Here is an 18,258-nt window from a genome sequence, read left to right on the forward strand (position 1 = left end):
AATTTTGATGAAAAATTAAAAGCTTGAAAGCTTAATGATTTTTAAGAAATTATTGATGTTGGATTTATTGACATCGGGTTCGTATTTTGGTTCTAGAGCCCGGTAAAGGTCCACAATAATATTTATAACTTGTCTGCCGAATTTGGTAAGAATCAGAGTTGATTTGATGTGATTCGGACGTCCGGTTGTAAAAATATAAGTTTTAAAGTTTCTTGAAAACTTCTTTTGATTTGGTATCCGATTCGTAATTCTAGGTGTTATTTTGGCGATTTGATCGCGCGAGTAAGTTCGTATGATATTTTAGAACTTGTGTGCATGTTTGGTTTGGAGCCCCGAGGGCTCGGGTGAATTTCGGATAGGCTACGGGATGATTTTGAACTTAGAAAAATATGGTTTCTAGCTTCTGCTGTCATCTGGTGTTTTGTGCTTCGCGATCGCGAAGCCATTCCTGCTATCGCGAAGAGGAAATAAGGCAGAAGCTGGGGTACTCAAATTTGATCTTCGCGTTCGCATGAAACGTTCCGCGATCGCATAGGTCTATGGGGTTATGCTTCGCGTTCGCATGTGTGATGTCGCATTCGCGTAGAGCAAAGTGGCAGCATGTGCAAAAATGTGATTCGCGATCACGAAGCCATTCCCGCGATCGCGAAGAGTAAAATGAATCTGGGCAAAGTTGTTCTACGCGATCGCGAACGAATTTTCGCGATCGCGATGAATAAAAATCTGAAAAAACAGAACTTAAGTTATGTAAATGGGGTTTCGACCCATTTTCAATCATTTCCAATTTTTGAGCTCGGATAAGGCAATATTTGGGCGATTTTTACTGAAAAATATTGGGGTAAGTGTTCCTTATCCTATATTGATTATATTTCATGATTTCATACTCATTTATATCATGAATCCGTGAAAGTTTGGAAGAAAAATCAGATTTTTATAAAATTTTTCAAAAACGAAAATTTAAGATTTGAAGGTCCATTTGACATCGGAATTGGATAATTTTTATATGGTTGGACTCGTCTAGAAATGTGTGTTTGGATTTCGTAAGTTTTTTTCGGGATTTGAGATGTGGGTCCCATTGGCAGCCATTACCAAATATTTTAATGAAATTCGAATTTTTATCCGGAAAATTTATAAATTCATATGGAATTAATTCCTATGATTCGTATTGAGTATATCGAATTGTTTGTGAATAGATTTGAAACTTTTGGAGACAAATTTAAAAGGAAAAGATGTGGTCGAGTAATTGATTAGAATTTGCAAAGCGAGGTAAGTGTCGTGGTTAACCTTGATTTGAGAGAATAGAACCCTTAAATTATTTGTTATGTGAATTGCATGTGAACGACGTATAGGCGAGGTGACGAGTATCTATACGTAGTCTAATTAATTATTTGCATGCTTACTTGAAAAATCATAAATTATTTTAAATCATAAATTAATTATTATAATAATTATTTCTCTCCTATTCTTTGTTAAATATTAATTATTGAATTCCTGCATTAATTGTTACATGCTATTTGAATTATGTGTTTTAATTGTTATTTGACATTTAGCATATTAAATATTAAACTACCTATTTTTTCTATGATTTTCATAATAAATTTTTATTTGCCATTGTTTGGTTCATAAATAAATTATAATTATTGTGTGCCTTGATACTTAATAATTTCTCATTGGATGCATTATTTATTGGAGTAAGTTTTATTACATTTATGAGTTGTTTAAAATTATATTGGGGGAACGGGTTGCACGGCGCAACGGAAATAAAATCATATATATATATATATATATATATATATATATATATATATATATATATATATATATATATATATATTGGGGGATCGGGTTGCACAACGCAATAGACTTATTTAAAAGTCAATATTGGGGGATCGAATTGCACGCTGCAACATAGTTATTTAAAAGTCTATATATATACTTGATTGAAATAAAAATATGACAGACTTGATTAAAAGGATTATATTGTGAGAGCGGGTTGCACGCTGCAACAGAATTGAATGTGGATATATTGTGAGAGCGGGTAGCACGCTGCAACAAAATTGGTTGAAATAATAACGGATTATGACTGTTGAGTTGGCTTCAATTATTATAAATGAGTTACCTGATTTATTTCTATTATTTGTTGTTATTACTAATATTGCGTATATGTTAATGTAAGTGAACCGCCTTAGCCTCGTCACTACTTTGTCGAGGTTAGGCTCAGCACTTACCAGTACATGGGGTCGGTTGTACTGATACTACACTCTGCACTTCTTGTGCGAATTTTGGAGTTGGTAACGGCGTACCATAGACTTGCTCGGATTTTAGCTACCAGAGGAGACTTGAGGTATAACTGCATGGCGTCCGCAGTTCTGAAGTCTCTGTCTATTTTACATTAGCCGTGTGTTTATTTTCAGACAACTTTATTTTATTCAGACCTTTATTTGTATTTATTCTAGAAGCTCGTGCACTTGTGACACAAAATCTGAGATGGTATTTAGACACCGTTGTTTTTATAGGTTATTTTACTATATTTCAAACTTTGCTTCCGCATTTATTTCTTTGATTATTAATAATTTATTTAAAAATTGGTTAATATTATTCTAACGTTGGCTTGCCTAGCAAGTGAAATGTTAGGCGCCATCACGGTCCGAATATGGGAATTTCGGATCGTGACACATAAGTGAATAATATCCTGTGGAATATAATTAGTTGTTAATGTCGTATTCTAATTCAGCTAAAACACACGCAATACAAAGCATACATAGAGTAAAATTGATATCTAAATATTATATGTATTATGCCAGCAAAAGTTGTTCCTTGTTTAAAAGAAAATAGAAACCTCAACGATCAATAACTATCTCGAATACGAAAAAACAAATTGAGCTTATATTTCTTAGAGAATGCAACAACACTAATCCTTTTCAATTTTCACTTTTTTTTGTAAGTTATTGGGTTGTTGATGTCTTCAACTTTTTTGGTCTTCTTGATTCCTGTTTCCGTTTTTATCTCTTCATCTAGTATTTCAATTGCAGCAATTTTTTCAACTTCCTGGATCTCCTCCGCAATAAATCATCTTCCATCTCGATCGCCGCCATTTTTGGAATCAATTTTGACAAGAAAGGTGAACTCTTTTTCCCGACTCAACACCAATTTGCCAATAGTGGATTCCTTGTTGCTGGCCAGTAAAAATAGACTTGGGTGTTCGACTTTCAGGATCTCTGACCCTAACCATCTGGCTTTCCAGAAAAAAAATATGAGAATTCCCAAGCTTGAGTGATGACTTGAGTTGGAAGTCACCCCATAACTTTGAAATGTGTTTCCATGGCTTAGAACCATGTGGCAGTCTACTTTGTCTAGTACACCAGTTATTTGCTACCCCATATTTTGCTTGTATTACAACTTACAACAGCCCAGGGTTGTCCATGTTGTACCTCCGGTGCGATTTTATTAACAAACTCTTGTTGTGTAAAGTGAGATCTTTTATTCCTAGCCCTCCATGCACTCTGGGGAGGCCATTTAACCAAATGGAATTTGTGAGTTTAACTATTTTCTTCCCATAAAAAATCTCTACTTAATTGATCAAGTCTCCTCTGGACCTTTGCTGGGATTGAAAACAGGGACAAGAAGTAGGTAGGAATGCTATCCAACACACTGTTGATGAGTGTAATTCTACCACCCAAAGAGAGATACTGCATTTTCCAAGAAGCTAATTTTTTTCAAAATTTTCAATTACTTCATTCCAAATACCTAGAGCTTTGTGTCTAGCTCCCAGTGGAAGACCAAGATATGTTTTAGGGAAAGAGCCCACCTTACAACACATTACTTCCGCAAGCTCTTCCAAGTTTGGAACTGAATTGACCGGATAGATGATGCTCTTCAACATGTTCTACTAAAGATATTTGACTTGTCAAAGGAAAATGCCGGATGGGCCATGTCATATTCCTGTTCAAATGATGGTATAATATTTCTAGGATTCGAGTTATTGTCTCGTTATATTTTCTAGAAGTTGGCAGACAAAGAACTGTTGTAAATACGAGATCATATAAGATGAACATTGATCAAATACAGAGTAAAGTTTCTTTTTTGTCTATGTGGCGGTAAAACAAAATGAAAATCAGAGAGATGGTTTAATGCTTTTTCTAATACAAGTACGATCTTTGGTTGATCTCTGCTCAAGAATTGTGAACAATGTTGCTTGTCTCCCTGATTCGGAAAAGGATTAATTTTTTAATTATGAAACTTTTGATTCAACTATACTTCTTAACCTTACAGTTACGCTCAAATACTCTTTAATAATTGTAAATTGGCTAGTTCGTGGGCTGTGCTTATTGATACATCATTTAGCAAGTTCAATCTTTGATGTAGATCTGCTTAATTAAGTAGGTCGCATAGGTCGGAAATCTCCTAGTTTGCTTGAAATTAAACTGGTTAGATGATAGATAGACAATATCATGTTACTTAAAAAAAAGATGGAATCATGCAGGGTTTTGCTGCTTCGTTTCTTTCTTTTTTCTCTCTGAAATGTGTGCCATGATCTTTTTTATTGATAGATTCCCCCCCACCCCCCACCCCCCCCCTCTTTCTACTGAAAAACTAAAACTAACATCGGTAAATGATTTTTCAGGATCCTTATTTCCGAATGACTCGAGATGTCGCTCCCCGGATAGGTTATCACAAGCCTGCTTTGATTGAATCATCTTTCTTTCCTGCCCTTCAGGTTTTTTTCCTTTCTTATAGACCAGTGACTGAACAATATTAGTTCTGTTACAAATTTACAATGAAGTTTCACTACGACGATGCTTCTGTGACTTCGCCTTTTACAATTAATTAGTAATTTGTTCTATGACATTTATTTATCCGTCCTCAACTTCTTGTTGGTACAAGGTTTTAACTTTTCTGGCTGCAAGCTGGCCCAGACACTACTATAATTAAAAAAAGATATTGCGTCATCAATAATCAAACAGTTAGATAGAATCATTATCACCCATCATTCTCACATACCCATCATTCTGGAATCTAAAGCACCTGTCTGTGCCCTGTGGTATGATCTTTTTGAGCTGCGACAGTCTTTAGACCCTAATTTCTTACAAATGAAAGTTATGTTCTGCTTTGGTGCTTCATTCTGGTTATATATGAGTATTTCAGCGTCTAAGTTGGAACTGTTAACTTCTCATCTTTCTGATTGACAAAAAATTGAAGTTCACTGCATGTGCTTCGTCATAGCTTATAGACCAATAAATGTAGCATATTTTGGTCTTAGACCTGTAAAACATAAATCTAGTTTGTTAATTTATTCATTTAATTTTTGCATAGACCGAGTAATGCAGCATTCCTGAAAGCTTTATTCTCTCCCTGGAATTCTGCTTGTGCCTAGCGTCTGGATCATGATTCTTCATGCTAGAGAAGTATTTCTCGACTAGGAAAACTAGTTGCCTCCTGCATAGAATTGATGTGCAAAGAAGTTAAAAACATTTAAGCTTACCATAAGACATCAACTTCTCAATCGATATTAATCTTCTTCTTTTTTTGTTGATGAAGTAAGTAGATTCATTGCTGGCATCAAGAAGGTGCAAATTGTACAAAAGAGGTGTTGTTAGCTTCATTACATTTGTCTGTGCTATAGCAGGAAGCTAACAGTTACAAAATAAGAGAATAAGCTAATCTATTCAGAATGTTAGTTCTGGATTACAAAAAACTGTTTAATGAAAATTCCATAAAGCCTGTGTAAGACAGTCCCCAAGGAAACTCAAGAAAGAATTTCCTTGTTAGATGTTCAATTCAGTCGAGCAAAGCCCCACATCTTCAATAACCTTTTCACAAAGGACGAACACTGTTTGCTAGAACCACTGTTGTCCATATTGCAAATAGTCTCCATATAAATGTTTGTCTTCTACTAACAGATGGAAATGTGTGTTGACTAATAAATCATCTTTCACATTTCCAAAATGTCAAAATAAAATCTATATATTTTTTTTCATTTTTCCCTTTCTTTTTACCACTTTCACGCTCTTCTTAGTGGAATTTGGTTCTTAATTAGTGCAATTGTAGATGATTCTTGAGTTCCAACTTAAATGAAATGGATTACTAACTATATAACGGTTGTTTCATTTCATCTTTGTTCTTTTTCTGATGTGCCCACTTCCGTGCTTGTAATCTGTCTGATTCCAAATAAGTAGAAATACAACTGTTTCTCATCCTTGTTACTTGTCAAATTAGTTTGTGCACACATGTTTCAGCTTCTGATTTTTAATGTGTCTGCTTGTAAAAATTCTTCTGCATTGCCTTTCTGTTAATATTCTACATTTTGTTGAACATTTGCAGGGGGAGAATGGAAAAATGTCTGCTAGTGATCCAAATTCTGCCATTTATGTGACCGATTCAGCAAAAGAGATAACAAACAAGGTTGGGGTTTTTTTTTATGATGTGAACCATATTATTACACACCTTCTCAGAAAATAATTCCTTCCGAAAAAATATATTTTACACATCTCACATTCATCACCATATAATGAGTTAGCAGTTCTAGATTTGTTAGAACCCCTACATGCTTAGGAAGGATATGCTTTTTTGTGCTTTTGCTGCTCTCTTACTTTTGGTATCTAACACATTGTACAGATTTTTTTTATAAAGGTAAATAATTTCATTACAATTGGGGAAGCCCCATATACAAGCCGTATACCAAAAAGAAGAGAACCTACACCGAAATATGATCCTCAATAAAAGAGGCCCTATCCTCTATACAAGTTGGGATCTCATAAGTACCCCAAAAAAGAAACTAGAAACAAAAGACTACTTTGCAATTTTACAAAATCTTGTCCCACCCCTTCAAAAGCCCTCTTATTTCTCTCTTTCCAAATAACCCACATGATTGCTAATGGAGCAAGAATCCAAGCCCTCGGAGTTCTCTTTCCCCTCCTATGAGCCCAACTAAGCAATGCTTCCTTTACTGTGCCTGACATCACCCATTCCAGCCCAAACAAATTAAGGACCATCCTCCATAAACTAGTTGCCACTTGACAATGCAATAGGAGATGATCTGTATTTTTACCCGATCCTCTTCTTTCGCAGATTTTCCGCTGTTAAAATCACTCCCCTTGCTGCCAACCATGCCAAGAAACACACATTTCTCTATGTTGTAGGGATCCAACAGAGCAATGAGGAAAAATACATTCCTCTCTACCTAATAAACTAATAATCCACCTCTACTCTCTCGCCATCTCCATACACCCGATTAATAACCCATTTCAACGCGGGACCTTGTATAAGATGTAGATTCTCTAGTAGATTTCGTTGGTTCCTTGTAGCTGTTACAAGATTATTTTTGCAACTTTTTGGGTCTTGTAACACTGATTTCACTCCTTAGCACAATCTTTGTGCGAAGGACTTCCTTTTAATATAATGAAATCCGTTACCTTCTCAAAAGAAAATTAACCCATTTCAACATTTGGTTAGCTACTGATCAGGTTTCAGCTACCACTAATTAAACAAATAGATAAAATAAAATAATCTAAGATAGGGGAGAAGTTAAGAAGCTAGGGTGAGAACTCGGATTTAGTCAAGTTACTCTATGGTTCCAATCCTAGATGTTAAGAAGTCTCTCTGTAAATGCGAGCAATTGCTGTTGCTGTGCTTGATAGTGAATTTTGACCCTCGATGCCTTTTAGATGAAGAACCTGCACTATGTTGAGTAAAAAATGATATTTATGATGGGCACTCTTGAGAAGAATCTTGTTAGACAATTGATGATAAAGATACTTCTAAATAGTAGATGACTTTAAACAATAATTGTAATCAATGTGTTCTTTTTAAACTTCTTGTTTGTGGGGAGGTAAGAGCTGGGTTTTTTCTTCTTTTTTTGGGGGGGGGAGGGGGGGGAGGGGTGACTGTGCCCTAGCATAGGAGTCCAGTCCCACTACAGTACTTTTGAGCTAGGTAACACCGGAAACTGAGGCTACTGGAGTTTGCTTCCCTTTAGAAGTTCTTATATAGGTTTCCTAGATGGATATTATCCAGATTGATTACTCTATGCTAAATAACTTATCTCGACAAAGCAGAATAAATGATCCTTTAAATTGTAACTATGTGCAGATAAACAGATATGCATTCTCTGGTGGGCAAGACTCAATTGAGTTGCACAGAAAGTACGGAGCGAACTTGGAGGTAACCAAATTTATATGGGCCCACTAGCTAATTCCTAGGACTTGCATTTCTATCAAATAACTGTATGTGCCTGAATATAGCATCTTAAGACTGCGGGTTGTCTCTGCCTGTTCTCTTCTCGATTGGATCGCTATAATTTTGTATCATCTTTAGCCATGGGAAAAAAAGAAGAAAGCAAAGTAAAACCTCTCATCTTGGATATTGTCCAGGTTGATATACCATTTAAGTATCTTGGCTTTTTCCTGGACGATGATGCTGAGTTGGAACGCATTAGAGAGGTTAGTGTACATATTTTGTCATTTCATTTCTTTACAATTCAAAACTTTCATTGGTAGAACTCCAGCATTTGGTGTTTAATTTAGTTCACACAAGGACTAACCAGTAGTTGAAGTTACCAATAATGGTCGTATGCTCACTATCAGGAATATGGGTCTGGACGTATGCTAACATGTGAAGTGAAAAAGAGGCTTACTGAAGTTCTAACAGATCTAGTTGAAAGACATCGACGGGCTAGGGCGTTGGTGACTGATGAGGTAACTAACACTAACTTCTGGTGTAACCTGAAGTGAACTAGCTCTTCCAAATTTTAAAGTACTCATTCTCCATTTCAAATTCCCTTAGATTATCAAGTCAATTTGTCTTGACTATCTCAATTTCAAATGACATAATTTTCTCTTTAGGGGCCAAAAAATACAGCTTGGTCTGCTAGCTTAAGTGAACACAGAGATTGAAATTAGCGCCAGTTCTCCATTTTCTTTAACTACATAGGATCATTTACCTAACTCATTGTTGCTGAGTGGTGTTCACTGTTTACTCTTCCTCGGACAAGTCACTAGATATTTCAAGGGTGTGAATTGCTCCTCTTATGAGAGCATGACATTCCTTCACAGTTATTTCAACACTCAATTTGCTGCCTCTTCGATTATGTGCGCTCAGTGATAAAAAAACTAAGGGGGTTGTGAGGTTCTTCTTTTTCAAAGTGTTCTTCTTTAGTGCATCTTTTGCTGGTCCGAATTACTGTATCCCTTTTTCCTTTTTATGCTTCTCTCTCATTCGACGTGCTCTATGTTTTTCTTGCTATTTCTTTATGTTTTCAATTCCACTAATTTACTTGCTTGTTGAATGGTCTTTCCTGCAGATGGTAGATGCTTTCATGGCCGTTAGACCTCTTCCTAATATGTTCAACTGAATAGGGTAATTTTCGTCATGTCGATATGTTCTTTCTTGAGGCAACTAGTCATTGTTTCTCTCGATTTATTAAGAGGTGTTTCTTCTTTAATTGTAATTTCTTTTTTTTTGTGCATTTTTATAACTCGTAAATTTCAGTTATATTTGCAAAAACAAAGTCATGAAGGTTTCATTACTCTTCCTCTCGTTGAAATTTACACCATTTGAGGACCCTGATGGTTCAAGTTTGGTCAAGTACTATATTTTCTACCACAACCCAAGCTTGGTAGATGGATTTGTGGCAACTTTAACATGATTTATTTTCTTATCACTTGTATCTCTTTTTGTCTTGCATTTGTGGCCCTTTTCCCTATTTTTAATGAAGTCTCTTATTTTTCTGGCTAGTTTATTTAAACTCCGGAGAGCATTTTTCTGCCTTTACTTAAAGTTACTGCAATTATAAGATGCACGCCATGGGACTTCTTGAAAAATTCTTTAGCAATATAGCAAAAATAAAATATGCACAAGTTATGTGTGAATCGAGATATTATTTGGATGCAGTGTAAAATGGGGAATAATAATGAGTATTGGTAATACATGGGTTAAAATGCTAAAATGACAAAACTAACTCTCATAATGATAAAAAAAAAATTATTTTATTTGAAAGGTAACAGATATTTTAAACTAGACAAAGCATATAATGTAGATATCAAATTAGTTATTCAACTAGAATTAATTCATGCATTACTAATCCTTACAATTTATGTATTATTGATCTCTACAGTATTAATTCCTGCACAAAGACAACCCGACCCCTAAACACATTAAAATTAGATGCCCTAAAATGATCCCTTGATTATTTTAATCATTAAATCATAATACTGCATCGCAGAAATGAGAGAATATCAGTATTAATAAGAATATACACATGAAAGAAACTCCAACCATTGTATCAAATTACAAAAATATTAATACGGACTACAACTTTTTAGTTGACTGAAAAACAAAGGCAAACACTAGTTGTAAAAAAATATAAGATAAATAAAGAAGACGAATAAGATTGAAATGAATATAAAGGGGGACGATCGAGAATAACAATCTATGGGAGATTAGTAAAGGAACATTCATTTGTTGTTTCTTTTCCTCATTGTCTTTCCGGTGGCAATTTCTCTCTCTTTGGTTTTCTTCTATCGATAGCAGTAGGAGAATTACGTGAAATAATGGAAAAGTTGATCTCTGATAATGGGGTTATTGCTGGAGAGGTGTCTAACCTCAAAAGGTTGGATCAAAAAGTGCATTATTTATAGGAACAAATTGCAACTTTAGAAGAATATCGAAGTGATAAGACTTCATTGCAACAGGAGGATAAACCATTTGATGGAAACCTTAGACGGAAAAGAGCCCTGCCAGTTGCAATCACCATAATTCAAACTTCATTAGATGGTCTTGAATGGATTTTTGAGATTCTCATGTGAAGATTTAATGTCTTGGTTGTTCAAAATCGAACAATTCTTCTCCATGTAGAATGTTGCAACTGAAGAAAAAGTGGAAGTGGCTGCAATGAAGATGGAAGGAGAAGTCATTCAGTAGCATTTAGCATATATGAGGTACATATAATACCTCCAACCTGCTACATGGACTGGATATATGGTGGCTTTGGTTGAAAGGCCTTGAGTGGACTTTGATGATCCTATAGAAGAACTCAAGAAGGTTAGACATACAGGTAATGTCAAGGAGTATCAAGCTATATTTGAAAGGCATCTCACCATGGTCAATCTATCTGAAGGAAAGCCATCAGTTGTTTCCTTGATGGTTTGAAACACAAATTGAACATTGCAGTAAAAATCACACACCCCACCACATTGTCACGAGTCTATAAGAATGCCAGAACGCAAGAAGCTTATTTTGCTGCTATCAGACAACCATCACTTATGGAAAATTCACCGATAAATTTCTCCAGAAGAAGTGGAGACCAAAGGAATAGCAGTAGGGCCTTGTTACCAACTCCCAACTATAGTAACTCTACAAGCTCCAAGGGATTTAATAAGAGGACGTTGGGTTTGGAGGAAATGAATGAAAAAAGAACTAAGGGTCTCTACTACTTCTGTAATGAGAAGTATGTAGTTGGCCACAAATGTAAGAATCTGAAACAATTATACCTACTTGAATTATAAGAGTATGAGGGCGAGTAATTGCCAGTAGAAGAAGTGGTGGGTGAACTAGAGGAACAATGTTTGGAATTGAGTCAATCAAAGGAGCAAGTGGAGATATCCACCCATGCATTGAATACCACGGGGCAAGTGCCTTGAATTGAGTCAACCAAAGGAGCAAGTGCTTTAACCTGCTTCTATACAAAATAGACTTTAATAAATATCTATTATGAATTATGTTTTGTTCATGGGTTTGAATACCAAGAAAGTACCATACATTAATGTCGTAGTTGCCTTTGGCGATAGGCTTCAAGCAAGTGAGATCTACAGTTTATCTATGTGATTATCCTTATGACATGTACAAACTTTCCGTCTGCTTTCATATCATTTGTAAACAAGTTCCTATTTTGTTCAGTAGATCAGACACGAACAATTTGCTTCATCCTCTTGAGTTAGTCGTAACTTTGAAGTTAGTGTCTTATTTTCTATTTTTAGCAATTGCAGATACAAATAGCATACAAAAAATAATCACATGGTCCACAGATCAGGGGGAAAAAATCAGATGGTCCATGTAGACTTAGCTAAACATACGGCACAATGGAGACCTACAAATCCTTGGAAGTTGTCTTAAAAAACCTACAAATCTTTTGGAATCGGTGCAGACTTAGCTAGAGATAGGACACAAAGGAAGAAAAGATCTATATAGGTGATACTTACTAGTTAGGAATAGGCTTTAAATTTGTTAGAGAACTTTTAATGTTAGTACTATGTTTTATTTTTAATTCATTTATTATTATTATTTAGGTTAAAGGTTTCACCCCTAGGAGACGCACTTCCTAGTATGGGTCTTTCAGGATATACTTTTAGGAGACGCACTTCCTAAATTGAGATTTCATCCCTAGGAGACACACTTCATAGTTTGAGTCATTCAAGTTTTACCTATAGGAGATGCACTTCCTAGTTTGGTTCATTCAAGTTTTACCCCTAGGAGACGCACTTCCTGGTCTAGGTCTTTCAGGTTAATCTTTTAGGAGACGCACTTCCTAAATTGAGATTTCACCACTAGGAGACGCACTTACTAGTTTGGTCATTCAGGTTCATCCCTATGATACGCACTTCCTAGTTTGAGTCATTCAAGTTTCACCTCTAGGAGACGCACTTCCTAGTTTGGTTCAATTGAGATTTCACTCCTAGGAGACGCACTTCCTAGTATGGGTCGTTTGAGCTCATCCCTAGGAGACACACTTCCTAGTTCAGATCATTCAGGTTTTATTTTTAACAGACGCACTTGCTAGCCAAATTTTATTGGTTTTACTCACACGATACGCACATCCTAGTCGAGTCTTTAGTTTTACTCTCAACATTGCATCAATAGCATAGGAGATTTTCAGTTTTGTTAACAACGCACAAATCTTCCTAGTGTAAATTGAGGGAGAAAAATTTGTTTGTTGTGTTGTTTTGATTGCATGCACCCACCTGGAGAACGACGGGCAATATTTCAGAAATTGGTCCAAGTCAAGAAGCATCAAGAGCCCGCCTGAAGAACAGGGTCAGCATTCAGTTTTCAAGTTCAAGTTAGAGAGGCATCATGAGCCCGTCTGGAGAACACAGTCAACTTACAATTTCAAGTTCAAAGAAGCATCGGGAGACCGCTTGAAGAATAAGAAAACTTTCAATTTTCAAGTTCAAGTTAGAGAGACATCAGGAGCCCGCCTGAAGAACATGATCAACTTACAAATTCAAGTCAGGTCGGCATCAGGAGCCCGTCTGAAAAACAGGGTCAACTTTCAATTTTCAAGTTCAAGAAGCATCACAATCCCGCCAGAAGAATAGGGTCAACATTCAGTTTTCAAGTTCGAGTCTGAGAGGCACCAAGAGCCCGCCTGAAGAACATGGTCAACTTACAATTTCAAGTGAGAGAGGCATCAGGAGACCACTTGAAAAACATGGTCAACTTTCAATTTTCAAGTTCAAGAAACACAAGGATCCCGCCTGAAGAATAGGGTCAACATTCAGTTTTCGAGTTCGAGTTAGAGAAGTATCAGGAGCCCGCCTGAAGAACAAGGTCAACTTACAATTTCAAGTCAGAGAGGCATCAGGAGCTCGCCTGAAAAATAGGGTCAACTTTCAATTTACAAGTTCAAGAAGCATCAAGATCACGCCTGAAGAATAGGGTCAACATTCAGTTTTCAAGTTCGGGTAAGAAAGGCACCAGGAGCCCCGCCTGAAAAACAGGGTCAACTTTCAATTTTCAAGTTCAAGAAACATTAGGAACCCTCCTGAAAAACAGGGTCAACTTTCAATTTTCAAGTTCAAATCAGAGAGGCATAAGGAGCCCGCCTGAAGAACAGGGTCAACTTTCAATTTTCAAGATCAAGAAGCATTAGGATCCGCTTGAAAAACAGGGTCAACATTTAGTTTTCAAGTTCAAGTCATAGAAGAATCGGGAGCTCGCCTGAAGAACAGGGTCAACTTTCAGTTTTCAAGTTCAAGTTAGAAGTAGCACGATGCTCGCCTAAAGAACAGGGTCAACTTCTAGTTTTCTTCAAATTCAAGTGAGCATGATGCCCACCTGAAAAATAAGGTGAATTTTCAGTTTCATGTTGAATGATCAAGTGGAGATTCAAGGAATATTCGAGACAATAAGTAGATAGGATCTTTTATTTTTTCTTTTATTTTTGTTGTAATTTTCCCTTTTATTTTTGATGTAATGGCAGAAACCACGGATCGGAACCTCGAACGGTACCTCACTCGACTCTCTCATCATCTCCACATACTCCATCATTTTATTCACTTCTGAACTACACGTGACCTGATTCCTTTATAGCCAAGGATATGTAGGCAGCTCAAATACCAGGGCTCGGTCACAATCTATTTAGTCATCTTTATTTTCTTTTGAATAAGCGTCGGGTCATAAATCAATTACGTTGCTTATTGTTCTTTGCTCCGAAAACTCTTCGTGTTTCTAAGCAAAGAGGGGCAGTTGTAAGCACGTAATTTTTGACCCGCGCAACTTTTGGAAGCAGTATTTTAAAAATATTTACTTATCTTTATTTTAATCGGATTTCTGTCAACTTTTAATTTTAATTCTAAAACACAAGTTTAAAAACGCAAAAAATTGTTTTATAATATTTCTTCTCTTATTATATATCTTTTTATTTTATTATTTTTTATTTATTTAAGCTTATTAGTATTTTACAACGATAATATTTTAATTTTTACCATTACTTTAACATAGTTTTCTCTATCTTTTTATAACATTTAAAAACAATACCAAAAATATTTTTATTTTTATATATAGTTCACTTTAATAGTTTATTCTTATTAACTAAGATGTATATTTTAATAGTATTTTTAATTTTATTTTTGTTCATTGAGAATTGAGAGCTCATTTTTGAATTTTAGTGGCCCAACAAGACAAATACCCATTATTTATAACCCATTAGCCCACTCTTCACTTAAAATAGAAGATTTAATATTAGCCATTTATTTACTTCTAATACAATATGGCCATGGTACTTTCCCACTTCCATATAAAATACCCAATTATACCCAATTTTTCCTCCAACCTAGCAGAACTCCCCCTCGTGCCGCACACCATCAGCGCCGCACCCATCGCTCATCTTCTTCTGCGACTTTAAACTCTTCGCCTAACAAACTCACAAAGACAAAACCTTAGTTTTCTTCTTTGCAAATTCAGCAAGTTCAATTTTAGAAGAAAGAAACTCAGGAATCCCTAAATCATCACATGCATCATCACTGTTCAACAAAATGTCTAAGTCATTAATTGTAGTAGTTTCATCTACCACTTCATTTGGGACAGTACAAAGTTTTGCTTCAAAGGGGTCGAATACAGGGACACAATAAAGAAGTTGCTCTTCATTTTCATCCGCCGTGGTTGAGATGCGGTCGAGATCGAGGTTGTTCGTTGAGGTTCCAATCGCGGTCTAAAATTAGATCCGAGTTTCTGTTTGGCGAAAACCCGTGAAGATCAAATTTCTTACCTTCTTTCTTTTATTTTTTTAATATATATTTTGTGTGACTACATGATTTATTTTAATGAGTTGATGATTTCTTTTAATTTTTGTTTGCTCGAGATCAATTGAAATGAATGTTAAATGAGTTATTTGCAGATTGTACTCAACTCTTGATACTCTTCTGTTATAGTTCAAATTACATGAGTAGATAGTAAAAATTAGGAAATTAAGAATTAAAAAAGGAAGTAAGGTTTGATAAACTGGTTTGGATTACTAAACTAATTGGATCGTGGGGTTTGTAGGTAAAAATGAAAGTGTATTAGGCTAAAATGATATTGGGTTCAGTGACAATTTCAATTGGATTTTTGTTTGGTATGTGACGTTTTGAGTTGCATATTTGTTTGTTGATAGAATTTTTAAGACGCTAGGAGTATGTTTAGGTCGGCCACTTGGGTAGGCAAACCTTAGGTTTTTTATTTTATTTTTATTCGAGGTGAGAGGTTGTTCCTTTGGTTTATATTTAGGGTAATGCCTCGAAAAATCTGTAAATATTATTTTATTCAGGGAAATGGCCCGTAGTATATGTAAATAGAAGTAAAGGAGGACATCATCGAGGAAGCTTTGGTATGTGCTATTATAGAATTTGAGTATATTTTTTTTTTTATTTTTTTTTTTATTTAGGTGGGGACAACCTCGAGCCTCTTGTGTGTTTGTTTTCTCTTTTGTGCGTTTTTGCCTCAGTTTGAGTATTCTTTAAAACCAACTAGATTAAGTATGCAACCGTACTAGTTACGGGACTCGGGGAGTGCCTAACACATTCTCCCCGAGTCAAATGAATTCCCTTACTTGGAATTTCTGGTGCAGTCAGTTTTATAGTCAAATGTGTTTTGAAGGAGAATTATTTTTTTTTAAATGGTGACCCGGCACACCGAAACCAAATGTCAGGTGTCGACTCTGAAATATCTTTTAAAACACAACTTTGTCACTTTCAATTGGAAAACCCTTTTGAGCTTACAAATCTTTTTATCATTTCTAAGAGGGTTAAGTGAGGAAAAAAGGGGTGTGACAATGCCTCAACAACATGTTTTTTATCAATCATTTTTTGTAGCACTTGACCGTCTATCTCTGAGAAATCATTTCATAAGGTTACATTCTTTCTATCAACCCTGAGATTTACAATTAAATATATTAAACCATTAACATCTTAATTACGAAGAAACATTTAACATACTGAACTAAAACTTCCAACTTACATCTCGTTGATAATCACTATCTCCCTTCGTTTCTTTGAACCTTCTCCCATGAAGGGTTTAACATCCACTAAAATTTTAACTATATCTAGAAAGAATATCAAAACAAATATATGTATATTACCCAAAAATTAATAAGGCAAGTAGAAGTAATTTTTTTTTTTTGTATATTTAGTGAAAGATTACTGGATGAAATCTAAACAACTTACCAAAAATTGTTCCATTGGTGCACTTTGATGCCTCATCGAATGAAATAAAATTATTTGAAAAACCAATTGCTGAAAAGTGACTATTGCTTTCTTCAACTAAAGTATTTTCCTTAAATTCAATCTCAAGCTCCTTGTGCACTGATTGAAAATTAGGATTAGCACTATTGATGTGTCCGTTTATGATATAACAGATCTTGTTTTGTTGTAAATAATTTTTTCACAACTCAATATAACCATTGAAAAGTTTAGCGTGAATTTTTGTTCCCTGTAAAAAAGTTTCACTGTAAATTAATCTGATGGTTAAAACTATAATATGAAAAGACATGAAATAAAATATTGATATAAAATAATAATTACCTCTTCGTCAACTAATGTCACAATTTTTCGGGTGCCTTGATTTGTTTTATTGTTGAACTCTTTTACTATTCCACTCCCAAATACTAATACTCGTATTACCCAACATGAATCAGATACTCTTAGACTATTAATTGAGACACATTGGTCTAATAATTCCTTTTCACTTGCCATTGCAGGTGTACCTAAAATAAAGCATGCATAAGAGTTTTATAAGTTATCAAAGTGACTAATTCAATAATTGATTATTTTATGATATAAGGAAGATTGTTTACCTGAACGGATGTAATTGTTGAAATCTAAGTGATTCAAGCATGGCAATTGCAATAACGCAAATCATGTAGTATTAATATCACACAGAATTAAAGTAGACTATCTAATTTTTAATTCTTTTTAAAACAAGCAACTTGAGCTGGCGTAGAAATTATAAGTATTATTAATTATACAACAAAGGAAAAAATAATACTAATATTTAAGTAATAAGACTTAGATCGAATGTCTAACCGATTTTCAGTGATGAATTGCAATTGTTCAATAACCCGTATTAAATTTGTAAATTACGTGAGATGTGAAATTAGCCAAGTCCAAAACATGAAACAAAAACTATATAATAAAAATTTGTTGATGCAACAATAAAAATAAATTGTTGATGCAACACTAAAAACTGATGCATGCAAACGTGCTTGCAAAATACGAAATAGCAAAAGATGTTGCTATTAGTAAAAGAAACAACACTTGAAACACGATGTTGGAATATGACGAACTTTGACGATTAAATTGTGACATTGTAGCTTCATTTATAGAAGTATTATGGTACACAATTTGACACATGAAAGAAATTATATAAAGTAAATTTATGTGTAGGTCAAAGAGACAAGAAAAATTTACCAAATAATAAAAACTTCTACCAAAATATTTCCTTGTGTAACCACACAGAACCACTATTATGGCTTCTCACTGCATTAAAGGTCGTCCTCCTTGTCAAATTCTT

The 18,258-nt window shown here is 35.0% G+C and overlaps 1 protein-coding gene across 3 annotated transcripts; it reads left to right on the forward strand.

Annotated features, from left to right (window-relative positions):
- Nucleotides 1-2,946: 2,946 nt before the first annotated feature.
- On the forward strand, nt 2,947-9,731 carry LOC104088386 (tryptophan--tRNA ligase, cytoplasmic-like). Of its 3 annotated transcripts, XM_070182436.1 has the most exons (8): nt 2,947-3,121; nt 4,625-4,717; nt 6,322-6,402; nt 8,089-8,160; nt 8,370-8,438; nt 8,583-8,693; nt 9,097-9,139; nt 9,299-9,731. In XM_070182436.1, the coding sequence occupies exons 1-7, from the start codon at nt 2,960-2,962 to the stop codon at nt 9,097-9,099; spliced, it is 591 nt and encodes a 196-aa protein (XP_070038537.1). In that variant the 5' UTR covers nt 2,947-2,959; the 3' UTR covers nt 9,100-9,139; nt 9,299-9,731. The 3 variants fall into 3 exon arrangements, with proteins under 3 accessions (XP_070038537.1, XP_070038536.1, XP_070038538.1); XM_070182435.1 differs by lacking the exon at nt 9,097-9,139; XM_070182437.1 differs by lacking the exons at nt 2,947-3,121; nt 9,097-9,139 and adding an exon at nt 3,244-3,956.
- Nucleotides 9,732-18,258: the final 8,527 nt, after the last annotated feature.

The sequence above is a fragment of the Nicotiana tomentosiformis genome, chromosome 8 (genome assembly GCF_000390325.3).
Source record: "Nicotiana tomentosiformis chromosome 8, ASM39032v3, whole genome shotgun sequence".
Classification (NCBI taxonomy): Eukaryota; Viridiplantae; Streptophyta; class Magnoliopsida; order Solanales; family Solanaceae; genus Nicotiana; species Nicotiana tomentosiformis.

Coding starts and splice junctions, on each gene's coding strand:
- LOC104088386 (XM_070182435.1), top strand. CDS start 2,960: ATGTCTTCAACTTTTTTGGTCTTCTTGATTCCTGTTTCCGTTTTTATC. Junction 3,122..4,624: donor AATCAATTTTGACAAGAAAG/GTGAACTCTTTT, acceptor ATGATTTTTCAG/GATCCTTATTTCCGAATGAC. Junction 8,694..9,298: donor GGGCGTTGGTGACTGATGAG/GTAACTAACACT, acceptor TCTTTCCTGCAG/ATGGTAGATGCTTTCATGGC.